Genomic DNA, 12,525 nt, shown 5'->3' with positions numbered 1-12,525 from the left:
ACAGGCCCCATACAGGGACCACAGCTCTCTGAGTCCCCAAGGCCTGGCTCATCCCCTCCAGGAAGCCAGAGAGCCTGCTCGCCCCGTGACTGCAGGGTCCCTCTGGGAGCGGCCCCAAAGCAGGCAGGGTAAGCAGGGGGACACCGAATGTTAGCAACAAGGTCACATAAGTGACTCGATTGTTCAGTTGCACCCTATTCTAGGCCCAAAGCCTGACCCCAATGACCCCTCAGCCCCACCAGCCCAGAGACAGGATAGGAGAGATGGTTCCTGGGACGAGGTGAGGGGATACAGGGGCAGGGATGGGACGGGCAAGCACCTGGACGCGGGGGGTCGGGCCAGCTGCCCGTGGACCGGCCACCGGAGGGAGGGAAGCTGGTGGTAGGAGCAGGCATGCCTGCCTCCGCCCCTGGCCCCATAAAGGGGGAGGCGTCCCACAAAGCCACAGGCTTCCCGGCACACCCGCTCAGGGCCCCCTGGAGAACACCGTGGGTTTTCCCAAGTTTCTGGAGCCAAAGATGGTTCAGAGAATCCCGTCTCTCAGGGAGAGTGTGTAGACAGCCACGCTCACACAGTGGCAAGACTCAGGACCGAAAGGGACCCACAGAGACAGTCTCAGGAGCGAAAAGCCTCCCAAGAAGGATCAAATCCTTGCACTCTGGGGTGCTCCCCAGTGTTGGAGCTTCTCAAAGCACCCCCACGAGGGGATGGGACTTGAGGGCCCCTGGGTCCAGCCCGTGTTCCTGTGAATGTGCCACGTGTGGGCTCTGGAGCTCCAGCCCTGCAGCCACGTCCCCCTGACCCCGTTTCCCCACCAGTCCAGGCAGCAAGCAGCAGGCAGCTTATTTCCTGGGAAGCCTGCCCTCAGGACCCTGGGTCCCACTGAGGGATTGTAGCCCTGGGAATGGCATGCGGAGCCCCTCAGGGCTGCCTCTCCTTCCCAGCCACTCCAGGCCTGGGAACCCAAGGCCATGACCCCTTTCCCACAGGGCAGCGGCCCCCTCACCTGAAGCCCCCAGGTGGGGAGCAGGGCAGGCCGGGGCCTTCCTGAGGCCCAGGGGTTGTTCGGCTTGGACAGAGATCCCCAGGCCTGTCTTTGGGGTGGTGCACTGTGCCACGCAGAGAGTACCCCGGGGCAGCAGGGCCCTGGGTGAGTCTGGAAACCACCCCTCTAGACCTCAGCTTTCCCAGCCATCAGTGCGCACAAGAATCACCAAACACTTTGCCAGTCCTGACATTCAGTGGCTCCCTCTGAGGGCTAAGAACCGTGGCCCTCTGGTCCCAGCCAGATCTCCCTGGCGCCGCCTGGACCCTCTCCCCACAGCTGTCCCCCGGCCTCAGGCCTTTGCCCAGCCAGCACCTCCTCTTTATGGCTTCCAGAGCCACCACAGTGCCCCATCCCCCTCCCTGCTTTATCTATAGCACATGTCACCCTGCCACGTGCCCCACGGCCCGCTCCGCCACCGTGGCCACAGCCCCGCTCCCGCCAGACCCCAAGTGATCCACGGTGTGTGTGTGTTGTTCGCAGTTGTCCCTGCGGTGCCTCAAGTGGGGGTTCCCTACGTGTTTGGGGTGGGAAGAAGGGAGGAAGGGCGTAGGGCAGGCAGGGAGGCGGGGAGGCAGGAAGCAGCCGGGAGAGAGGGAGAAAGAAAGGCAGGAGGCCAGTGGGGACGCGAACATTTCCTATCTGGTGATGTCACATGACCCCAACTCTCAGAGATTGGGAAATATCCAGATAATATTTCCTGTCTGCGCCCAACATGGCCTTGCCTGGAGGGGTAAGTGGCCACACGCGGGCAGTTGCATGAAAGGGTGTCTCTCACTAACCCCCGAGGACCACCTGCAGACAAGAACCGTAGTGTCCTGGGATGTCTGAGATGCTGGCCTTGCAGAGGACCCCCGGGGCCCCAGGGGAGAAAGGGCTGGTCCGGCGTGGTCCAGCCCTGCTCTCTCTGTCCCTCAGGCATCCCGGAGATCAGATAAGGTCCCCAGCTGCGGATGGACTGCCAGAGCCACCCCCCACCCCGCAATGGGGTCCACGGAGCCAGCAGCCCACCCCCCACCCCCGCCCACCAAGGGTGGCCCGGGCAGCACCTCATGGCCGCCAGAGCGGACTGGGCTCCCCCTGCCCCTCCCGCAGGCGGCCTCCCGATTCCTAACTTCATTTATTTTGACACCCTCGCTGCCGTTTGACCGCCCTACGGAGTCACGTGGTGCTTAAAACTCATTATCCCCCATTGCAACAGGAAGTTAATTAAACCCTTCACAGAGCCAGTGTTGATGAATGTCAGGACGGCCTGCCGCGGCTGCCAGCAGCTCCAGGGCCTCCAGCGGACCGGTGGCGGGGGGAGCGAGGCCGGGCCCGGGCAGGGGCCACTGATGGGACCCGGGTCCCCCTTCCTCTAACGCAGCCACCAGCGTCCGTTCTGGAACAGAGCGTGTGGAGTCCCCAAGGAGGACCTGGGTCGGCCACTCGCCTGTTAACGTGGCCTTGGGCGGCTGGCTTACCTCACTCCTCTGAGCCTCAGTTTACTGGGAATCTAACAGTCCCTTCTTCAGAACGCCATTACAAGCAGGCGGTGCGCTGACCCGCGTGTGCTCCTCTCGGGCCGCACCAGGGAAGCGCGCGCCTCGCCGTGGGTGTAAGGTGATGGCGGTCCGGGCGGACGGAAGAGATGCGGGGCCCTGCAAGCTGGAGCAAGACGAGAGCCTGATCTTGTCTGGGAGCAGTGAGGGGCTTCCCTGAGGAGGGGCGCACCCGGCAGCAGGAACCCTTGAGCAAGGGCTGGTGGCCACAGGGCATGTGAGGAGGGTCAGAGGAGAAGGTAGAATGGGGCAGGGCTGAGGCCGAGGCTATCACAAATGGCTTCTGCAAAGGTCCCACTGACGTCAGTCTGCAGCCAGGGCAGCAGTGGCTGTGGGGGACCAGCAGGGTGGGCAGTGGCAGTGGTAGGGGGCTAGGGATAGGGGCTTGGAGCAGGGTGGGCTGGCGGCACACTGTATCAGGGCACATCCCACAGCTATAAGGCCGTGAAGTCCTGGATGTGGGGAGGGCAGTGTCTCAGAGAGAAGGCCCCTCGTCTGGCCCGGCCTCCGGACACACACCCCCCTCCCCCACCCCAGTAGGCTCCGGCCCCAGGCTTCCCCAGCCTCTGCACCTGCTCTTCCCTTAGCAGAGGGTGCTCTTTGCCCTCCACTCTTTCATGAGCACCCTCTTCATCCTTCAAGGGCCATCCTAAGTTTCTAGAACATGTTGTGGCTCCCTTGGTCATAGACCGAAATCCAGTGCAGGGCCTGGCATGTGGGAGCCCATTCCCCGCCCCCAGCACCTGCCCAGCCTGGGCAGCCCTCGTGGGGGGGGGGGGGGGCAGTGCAGCACAGCACATGCCCACAGCCAGCCAGTCCACAGGTCAGAGGGCAGAGGTAGACCAAGACGTGAGCCCAGAACCGCAGCAGGCCAGAGGACGCCTGTGGGGTCATGACCCACCCCCATTACATATGAGGAAACCAAGGACCGGACTGGTGAAGGACCCGATCAGGGTCATACCCTCCAAAATGGCAGAGCCAGGATTGAGACCCAGTTCTCCCTGCTCCCAGGCCAGGCTTCACCCCATGGGCCCTAGAGTTCGGCTGCCTGGGGCTATGTCCCAGCTTTACCTCGTCTGAGCTGTAGGACCACTCTGAGCCTCAGTGTCTTCATCACCACCACCACACCCCTCCGGGTGCTTAAAAGCAAGTCTTACGTGTCCCAGGTCCAGCTCAGCCACTTTCTGCGGGGGTGACTGATGTCCTAACCACCTGAGCAGAGCACAAGGACATCGTGAGAAAAGAAGAACCGGCCCAAAGGAAGGACTCACAAAGGCGGGGCACACGGTGATGGTGACATCGCCCCTAGAGCCGGCACCCCGCTCAAAGCCATGCCCAGGAGCCTCTCCTGAGCCCAGACACCCTGGGCACTTGCCCAGGAGGCCTCCGGGGAGTCTTGGAACCCCGGCAGGCAGCTGCCAAAAGCTCAGATCCAGTGAGCAAGGAAGCGCCAGGCTCGGCTGGGCAGCCCAGCTCCATGTCGGGTACAGACAGCTCTGCACGCGGGCGGAAGGTAGTTCTGTTTTCTCCACCAGGGGCTTTTGGACCGGAACCCCGGCTCTCCTTGCAGACGTGCAGGAGCGGGTGGAAATGGGTTCACGGTGGGCAGCCCGTGGGGAATGGAGGTGAGCACTCTCAGCCACCCCACACCCTGCTTCTCCTTTCCCACCTAATCAGGGGCCCCTGCAAAGCCGTACTCGGATGTCACCTTCTCCAGGCAGCCTACCCTGAATTCCCCAGGCAGAGGTGGTCGCTCCTAGTCTGGGCTCACGCGGGCCTTCTTTTGGACAGTGTTTCCTGCTCCTCGCTCCTGAGTAAGTGGTCATCATCAGCAGACCTCCCCCAAGGTGCAGCGGCCTGTGCCAGGGAGGTCCGACGGCATCGCCACTAGTCCTAAGCAGACTGTGGCTGCCTCTTCTGGGGCCATGGGGTATCTCTCCCCCCGGGGCAGATAAAAGGGCCAAGTTCAAAAGGAAAGTGCTCCAGAAACAGCTCTGTCCTGGGTCAGGACTGTCTGGGCGCTTCAGGGCTGTATGACCCATACAGGTGCGTGGGGCCCCACGCTTGGGAAGGCCCTGCACTTGGTTTAACACTCTAATTTGGCTACCCTAAAATGCTTAATTTTTAAACGAGAAGCCTTCGTTTTTGTTTTGCACTAAGCCCCCAAAATGGTCGTCAGTCCTAGTCAGCAGGCTCTGTTCCTGACCCACCCCTGCCTCCAAGGCATGGGGAGAGCTGGATGTGTCCTTCCTCTCCGGCCCTCAGTTTGTAATCTGTGTATGGGACACAAGTAGCCAAAGTGACTCCCATCTCCTCCGGCAGCCTAGATAGGCACCGCTGATGGGGCATGGCTCCCGCTCTCCTGCGGACCCTCCACAGCTTCCTCGGCGCAGATCCCCACATCGCAGCACCGCTGGCCCCAATGTCACCTGCTGTGCGTGGAGCCTCACAGCCCCCTCCTCTAGGACCCCTCCCACCTCCCAGGTCCCCATCCTGTAATGAGGCCCTGCTTTGAAGTGACAGCAAGGCCCAACGGAAAGCACAGACAGGTGAGGGGGCCTCATTCCTTTGACAAATACTGTGTGAGCCCTGGGCTGAGGGAACCAGCCGACCATGGCCCCTCACTCTCCCCAGAGAGGGGTACAGCACCAGGCAGCGGTAGGAAGGCTGCCCCCACTGGCCCTGGACAGGGTGCCGGAAGTGCTGGTGAGCCATGTGACCCTGGGCCAGTGTCTGGCCTCCTGGTCTCAGGGTTCCCATCCGTCCAGTGGTGGATGGGTGGACCTCGGGTGGACCTCAGCCTCCTGCCCTGCCTGCCGTTCTCCTGCCCAGAGGCCCCTTGAGAGCAGGGGTGGCACAGGGGAGAGTGCCCAGGCTCCAGGGGAAATCCTTCTCCTCTTCCGTGGGATGGGGGCATAGATAACGGGTCAAATGGAGGGGGGCTGTCTCACAGGCAAAGCGCATGGCACACAGCCAGCCTGTGCAGGTGAGTGTTGTGATGACTGTCTGCCATCAGGTGAGTGGGCCAGCCATCTGGATGGGCCACCCAGGTGTCTGTGCAAAGGTCTGCTTAGCCCCTGGGCCTCATTCACCCCGTTTCTTCTGAATATGGGGCAGAGGAAGCAGGTACCAACCAAATGCAGGCCAAGAATATTAAAATAAAAATACAATTCAGCTTGAGGGCATGGCTCCTAATGCTGTGTGACTTGAGCTGCCCTGGAAAATGGGGGGCCTCTGGGATCCTATGACCATATCCCAAAAGACAGGAGAGACAGTGTCCATTTCCATAGCTAGAACAGATCGTACAGACCCTGTTCCAAGCCGGGAGGGGACACGGGTGTCCACTCAGCCCGCGAAGCGGCCACCTCCCCGGGCCTCCAGCAGGGGCGCCCTGGGGAGTCAAGGCCTGCCGAGGGGCAGTGCCTGGAGTAGGGGGGTTACGCTGCTGCAGGGGCAGCAGGGACAGTCTGCTGGCTTCTGCACCTTCCCCGACTTCCAGACAGACCGGAGCCCAAGTGAGGAGGGCCTGAGGTCCCTGCTCTCCATTTGGGGGTCGCAGCCGCCGGAGGCGGTGGACCCCAAGGATGATGCTTCCACCTCGGTCTCGGACGGAAGTCCCCACCCGGCCACAGCCGACTCCACACCCCAAATCTGGCCCAAGACCCTGTGGGGCGTCAAGGCCTCGGGCTTCCTGACCCGGCCCTTACTGCCCGCGTCCCGCAGGCGGAGGGGGCTGTAGTGGAGCACAGGGGTCCTGGGCGGGGCCGAGGGCCTGGGGGCGGAGCCAGGAGAAGCCTGGGGCGGGGCGAGGGGAGGTGAGCTGAGTCCGCCGAGGTTAGGCTTCGGGGCGGAGCTAGCGCCGAGGGGCGGGTCCAGAGCGGTCCGAAGCTCGGCCCGACACGGTGCCGCTGGGCGGTGGGACAGAATAGGTCGTTGAATCAGAGTCAGGCCTGGGGTCAAAGCTGCGGGACCGAAGGAGGAGCCGAGGAAGCCAGAGGCCTACCCAGAGCCGGGGGCGGGGCCAGCGCCGTGCAGGCCGGGGGCGGGGCCAGCGCGGCAGGGACGGGGTCGAAGCTGCAGGGAACCAGGATCCGCCCGGAGGCGGGGCCAGCGCGGCGGGGCAGGCGGGGCCGCGGCGGGGGGCGGGGCCAACGCGGCGGGGGCGGGCTGGAGGCGCGGCGCCGGCGACGCGCAGGGTCCGCCCCCGCTGCGCCAGCCCGCCCGCCCGCCCGCCAGGAGCGCCCCGGCCGAGGCCGCCCGGTTCGCCGCGCGCTGCCCGCAGGTTCCATTGAGAAAAGCCGAGCGGCGGCGGCGGCGGCGGCGGCGTCTGCGCGGGAGCCGAGGAGCCGGCAGCAGCCCGCCGCCCGCCGCCCGCGGCGGTCCGCGCGCCCGCAGCGCAGGGCCTTGCCTCCGGCCTCCGCAGCGGCTCCGGGCCGGCGCGGCGGGCTGGGGCGCGGGCCGGGGCGGCCGCGGAGCCCGGGGGCCGGGGGCATGAGCCGCCCCGCGGCCCCGCCGCGCTCCCGCCGCCCGCCGCCGCCCGCCAGGGGCTAGAGGCGGCCGCCGGGAGGGCGCGCGGCGCCGAAGACATGTCCAGGAGGAAACAGAGCAACCCCCGGCAGATCAAGCGTGAGTCAAACTTTGCCCGCCGGTCCCGACCCCTGTCGGCCCCCACCGGCCCGCCCCCACGCGGCCGGCCGGCTGCGCTCGCGGCGCCCGCGACCTTCACCCTGCGCCGCGCCCCCCGCGCTGTGCGCCAAGCGCGCAGTAATCTAATCTCCGCCGGCCGGCCGGGCCCCCGCGTCTAGTCTCCGGCACCGGGGGTCCGGCCCGGAGGGGTGTCCGCCCGGGGGGCCGGTAGCCGGGCGGCTGGGGGCGCGGCCACCTCGCGTCCTGCCCCTCCCCCGCATCCCCGAGATGGTGCGGCGATAAGGCGGCCCCGATCTGGGCTCAGATAAAGTTTAAAATATTCCATTCTGCAAGTCCCATCCTGATAAGATCGCTCTGTCGGGAAGGGCTGAAATTGTGATCTTATCTCGCAGCGCGGTTGACTCTCCCAGGCTTTGTATCTAGAGGGAGAAGCAGAGAGACCTGGGAGGGAGAGGGGGCAGCCGGGCCGCGTGGAAATGCATGACCAAGTGGCGGGGACCGGCCAGCGCCCACCACCTCTCCTGCTGGCCCAAGAGCCGCGTGGCTGGGGGGTGGGGGCGGCCGCCTTAGCCCGTGCGCTCGGCTCCAGCCGCTCAGACCCCCGCGCCCTGTCGCGGGGGTCTCAAACTCGAGCCTTCCCTGCCTGGGGACAGCCTCCTGGAGGTCCGACCTTACTCTCTGTCCTGGCCAAGGCCGCACGTGTAACAGGCAGGTAACCCCCACCCCCTTATCCGAGGGGCTACTCCAAGTAAGGGAAGGGGGGCTTCCCGGGACTCGGCCCCAGGTCACGGTCGCCTCTGCGCGTGTCCCAAGTTTCTCTCCTATTCCGGCCCGCGGGCCACTCCCCAGGGGACCAAGCGGCCGTTGAGTTCATACTGCCAATCCCCGGTGATAAAAGCGCCGCGCACTCTGGGCCACTGGCTGCGCGAGGAGCCAGAGAGCGCGCACACAGGAAGCGCCGCTCCCCACCCCACACCAGTAACTTCGCGCCTCTCGGCCAGGGCCCGAGTACGGGTTTCCTCCGGGAGTCGCATCTCCCAGGCAGGATGGGAAGCGAAGAGGGGAGGCCTCCAGCCCTCTGCCCAGCCCCTGGCACCCGGGCTGTCCGCACGACCGCTGCCACCAGGATCCCATGTGCGCGCGCCTGGAGGGGAGTGTCTACCCCCCAGATCGTAGACAGGGGGAACGGGAGCATGAATCTGGGTTCCCGTAACCCACTCCCCCAGTGTGCAAGCGGGACCTGTTTTCCGAAAGTCGCCTTCTATCAACTCAACTTAAGTATTAAAACCACCCACAGGTCCCGATCTGCGCTCGTTCTCTGGTTTCTTTTTCCCCTCCTCCCCTGTGCGCCTCTGTTCGGTCTGTTCTCGTGTGTGCGTGTGTGTATGTGTTTCAGTGTGATGAGAAATACAGATAGCGCGGGCAGGGAGATCTCAGGCTGGGAACCGATCAACAGCGCCGATAAGGACTCGAGCAGGGCAGTGCCCGGGGCCCAGCTGGGTCGGCCGAGCGGTGCGCCTTGGGGACAGGGACCGCATCGGGCACGCAGACGAGCCCCCGCTGCTGACCCTCCGCACGGCCAAGATCCGGGCAGGGGTGGGGGCGCTGCAGGCGGCACGGGGCAACCTCCCTGCGGCCCCCGGGCGCCTCCTCCCTCTGGCAGATCTTGGCGCGTTAAGATGCGAGCGCTGATTGTCACCAAGCGGCGGCGCCCGCCCGCCCTCCCTCTGCTCGCGGCGGTGCGTGCAGCCCTCGCAGCTGTGCGCCCGCCGCGCTAGCCTCACCTGCGACCAGGCCGCGGGTGTGGAGGGGAGGGGACCGGGCGCTTGGGGCCACCGCCCCCTGCGCCCTCACCAGAACCGGGGCGCAGCTGCCCGCGCCTCTGTGCGCCTTTTGTTCCGCGCAGAGATCGATGTGCCGTGCTGATAAGGCGCGCAACCGATGGCGGAGGCGATAGGCGCTTCCATTTATTAACTTCAAACGTGGGAGCGGGGGAGGGCGAGGCAGGAGCGCGGCCTTGGCCGGCCAGATGGCCGAGACGATAGGCCGGGCCGAGCTGGCTGGGAGCGCGGGGCAGAGCCCAGCTCGGGACCCCCGGCCCGCCGAGCTTTCCTCCCGCCCGGGTCGATGTGAGCTCCGATAAGCGCGGGGCCGGTCGGCCGGATGGCGATCGCCAAGAGCGATAAGAGGCCTTATCTGTGGCCACCAGGCCCGGCCGGGTTCGAGGCAACAACAGCGCGGGGGAGTCGTGGCTGGGGGAGGGGGGGGGCTCGGACCGGGCCAGGGCGGGGGCGGGGGGGGGGGAGCGGGCGTCTCCGCTGGGTTGTCTCGGCGAGTTTTCTTCCCAAACATACTTAATTGCCAAGAAGTTGACCCTCCCCTGCGGGTGGTACAGTCCGTCAAAATGAAAGGAAAGTGACTCGAGCGCTGGCCCAGAGCTCCGGGCAGGGGAGGGGACACCCGCCCGACTCCTGTGAGATGGTGTGAGATAGCCCGAGGTGGGGTTTGTCACCTCCAGGAGAGAGCGTGTTTTCCCCTTGAATGGTGTTGGCGTTGGTGAGCGTTCCTGGCAAGTCTTAGGTGTAGCCTGCTTGGAGTTTTGTTTTTGGGGTTTTTTTAAGATTTTATTTATTTATTTGACAGAGACAGACAGCCAGCGAGAGAGGGAACACAAGCAGGGGGAGTGGGAGAAGAAGAAGCAGGCTCCCAGCAGAAGAGCCTGATGTGGGGCTCGATCCCAGAACGCTGGGATCACGCCCTGAGCCAAAGGCAGACTCTTAACGACTGCGCCACTCAGGCAACCCCTGGAGTTTTGTTGAAAAAATCAAGGTGGCTTCCGTTTCCCAGGCTGAGTTTGGGGGATCGGGGGAAGCCAGTGTGCTGATGGTCTTTCTGAGCAGGTCCCCCAGATCAGGATGGAACACCTGCCTTGATTCACTCAGCAAGTCTTTATTGAGCACTTTCTGTATGCATGCACTGGGTCCCAGCCCTGTCTTAGGTGGGGGGTAATAGGTAGAAGTCCAGTCAGGGACACATCCCAGAACGGGGTACCTCCAGCGAGGTCAGCAATGGGCCCGCCATGAAGGTACCTCCAACAACGATGGGCTGGCCTCAGTTTCCAACTCTGAAAAATGGGATGATGATTCCTGGCTTGTCGGGGTGTGAAGGGCTCAGAGGCAGGGGATGCTAGGGAAGGGATGCCTGTGTGAGGAGGTGAGGAGGGTGGGGCTAGGCCTCAGTTTACCCCTCTGAAAAATGCTGACAGGAGTCAGCACCCAGGTCAGACTGGTGATGTCAAGGGGGCCACTTTGCAGGGGGAGGCCCCTCAGGGACCATGGGCCTAGATACCAAGCAGAAACCCAGGCCAGCCATGTGGGGGGCTTCCAGCAGAAGCAGGGGACATGCCCTGCCCATCCCCCTCCAGCAGCGGCTCCATCATCCTGGGAGGGTGTTGTTCACACATTCTCCAAGTTTGATTAAACAAATTATTGGTGGCCACAGGATGACTAATTCACTCCATGCTTCAGACTCACCCTGCGCCCTCTCCAGCAGCTCAGCACCCGCCTGTGGGGCCGGCAGGGACTTCTGGGGAGGGCCAGTGCCGGAGAGTGGGGTGAGGCCCCGGAGAGGGAAGAGTTGGTCTGTCCTCGAGTTTTCAGGAACTCAAGAGGGACTGTCTGCACAGAGCCGTGCACAGTCTCCTCCCAAGTACGGGAGGCACGTGGGAGTCGGCCTGGCCCCTGGGGGCCCCTCACCATGCCGGTACTCACTGGGATGGCAGAGGGGTGGGGAGAGAGGGGGATCTGGCCACCTGGCCCATCCTGACGCAGAGCCCCCATGAGCACTTCCCTTGCCTTCACGGCTCCAGTTTCCCCTCTGTGAAAGACACGTGTGACAGCGCCTGCCATCCCAGGGTCAGCAGGGACCTAAGGCCTGTCCTCCACTAGCCTTGGCCCCCTCCTCAGAGCCCTGGGAACATGGGGACCGATCTATGGTGAGCCCAGGGGACCGAGGGCTGAGAGGCCAGGAGGGCCTTGCTCATGGGCCCCCAGCCCTGAACCTGGACTTGAATGGGCCAAGTGGACCCTGGAGCCCAGCTGTCACCCCTGAGGTTGGGCTCCACCCTGGCTCTAGATGGTTCTTGGTTTGCCTGCACTCCTGGGCCTCAGGGAAGACGAGCAGCTCATTCGTGCTCTGGGCAGTATTAACAAGAGCTACTACTTCCAGAGACTGCTCTGTGCCAGGCCGCATATTAACTTAAAGTAGGTCCTATTCTTATCACCTTTACATCTGGGGAAACTGAGCACAGATTGTGGAAGTTTCTCCTCCAAAGAAGTGGCAGAGCCAGAGTTGGAATGCAGGCAGCCGGGCCGGAGCTCTGAACCAGCCTGCCCGTGAGCATCACTCTGCCTTCCTCTTGTCTGTCCGCCCCCGGGCTTATCCGGCTTCAGTCTCCACATCTGTGAAATGGGCCTTTGGAAGCGGAGACGCGCTGGGGTCTTTGCCCAGCCCAGCCCTTGCCGATTTTCCCAGGGCCTCCTTCCTGAGACACTGCTGCGCAGGGGTGCTCCCTGGGGAGACTGAAGCCAGCCCTGCCTGGGGGCCTGAGCTCTGGCCGAGCCCTGCCTGCCCAGCCAGCCCCTCCCTGGAGGTCACTGGGAGCCCAGCATGGCACCAGCCCCGCCAGGGATTTAAATGGGTCAGTTGGGGAAGAAAGGAGGAGGGAATGTGATGCCATTAATTGTACCCCTTATCTCCTGTTTCTATGCCAACCAGACGTTCCTGGGGCTTGACGGACTCGTGAATAATACTCCCAGCCGGCCTATCTGCCATCGACGGGCCTCCTCCTGGAGGCAGCTGTTGCCCGCTGATTGGTATCGCCAAGCCCAGGGACCCGGGCCTGGGCCCGCACTCGGGTGCCTGGCTGGGCTCCTGCCCACCCAGCCACCATACCCCTGGAGCTGCCCCAGGGTCCCTGTTCCCATTTCACAGAGGGAGAAACTGAGGCCACAGCCACGGGTTTACTCTCTGGACCTTGTGTACTGCTCCCCACTCAGGAGCCTGGGGTGAAGGGGGTCCAGAAGTGGGCGCAGTAACACCCGCAGAGGGAGCTGGCCTCCACGTGTACCTCCTGGCCCCTGTGGGCCTCAGTGTCCTCAGCTGTGGCAGGGGGAGGCAGATGCCCATAGGTGAGGGCTCAGCTACCATCAAGTTGCATTTCGTGTGTTCCTATGAGAAAAGGAGCGCATGGGGGCTGGGGGACGGGAGTCCACATCAGGCACAGCCCCTCAC

General features: G+C 64.1%; 2 protein-coding genes across 2 annotated transcripts in view; one reads left to right on the top strand and one right to left on the bottom strand.

Annotated features, from left to right (window-relative positions):
- Positions 1-5,985: 5,985 nt before the first annotated feature.
- Positions 5,986-7,079, bottom strand: LOC125283285 (uncharacterized). The gene is made up of 2 exons (XM_048223678.1): positions 6,590-7,079; positions 5,986-6,494 (listed from the first exon to the last, which is right to left on the bottom strand). The coding sequence occupies exons 1-2, from the start codon at positions 7,077-7,079 to the stop codon at positions 5,986-5,988; spliced, it is 999 nt and encodes a 332-aa protein (XP_048079635.1).
- Positions 7,080-7,108: 29 nt separating this feature from the next.
- Positions 7,109-12,525, top strand: part of ZFPM1 (zinc finger protein, FOG family member 1) — a 66,589-nt gene continuing 61,172 nt past the window's right edge. Inside the window, exon 1 of the mRNA XM_026494617.4 lies at positions 7,109-7,212. Within this exon, the coding sequence (XP_026350402.2) occupies positions 7,173-7,212 (40 nt within the window). The 5' untranslated portion in view covers positions 7,109-7,172. The remainder of the gene's footprint in view (positions 7,213-12,525) is intronic.

This window comes from Ursus arctos, unplaced genomic scaffold (assembly GCF_023065955.2).
Source record: "Ursus arctos isolate Adak ecotype North America unplaced genomic scaffold, UrsArc2.0 scaffold_19, whole genome shotgun sequence".
Taxonomy (NCBI): domain Eukaryota; kingdom Metazoa; phylum Chordata; class Mammalia; order Carnivora; family Ursidae; genus Ursus; species Ursus arctos.
The sequence above is the reverse complement of the archived record's forward strand: the minus strand, read 5'-3'. Positions and strand labels throughout refer to the sequence as shown.

Coding starts and splice junctions, on each gene's coding strand:
- LOC125283285 (XM_048223678.1), bottom strand. CDS start 7,079: ATGCCCCCGGCCCCCGGGCTCCGCGGCCGCCCCGGCCCGCGCCCCAGC. Junction 6,495..6,589: donor GGCCCCGCCCCCGGCTCTGG/GTAGGCCTCTGG, acceptor CCCACCGCCCAG/CGGCACCGTGTCGGGCCGAG.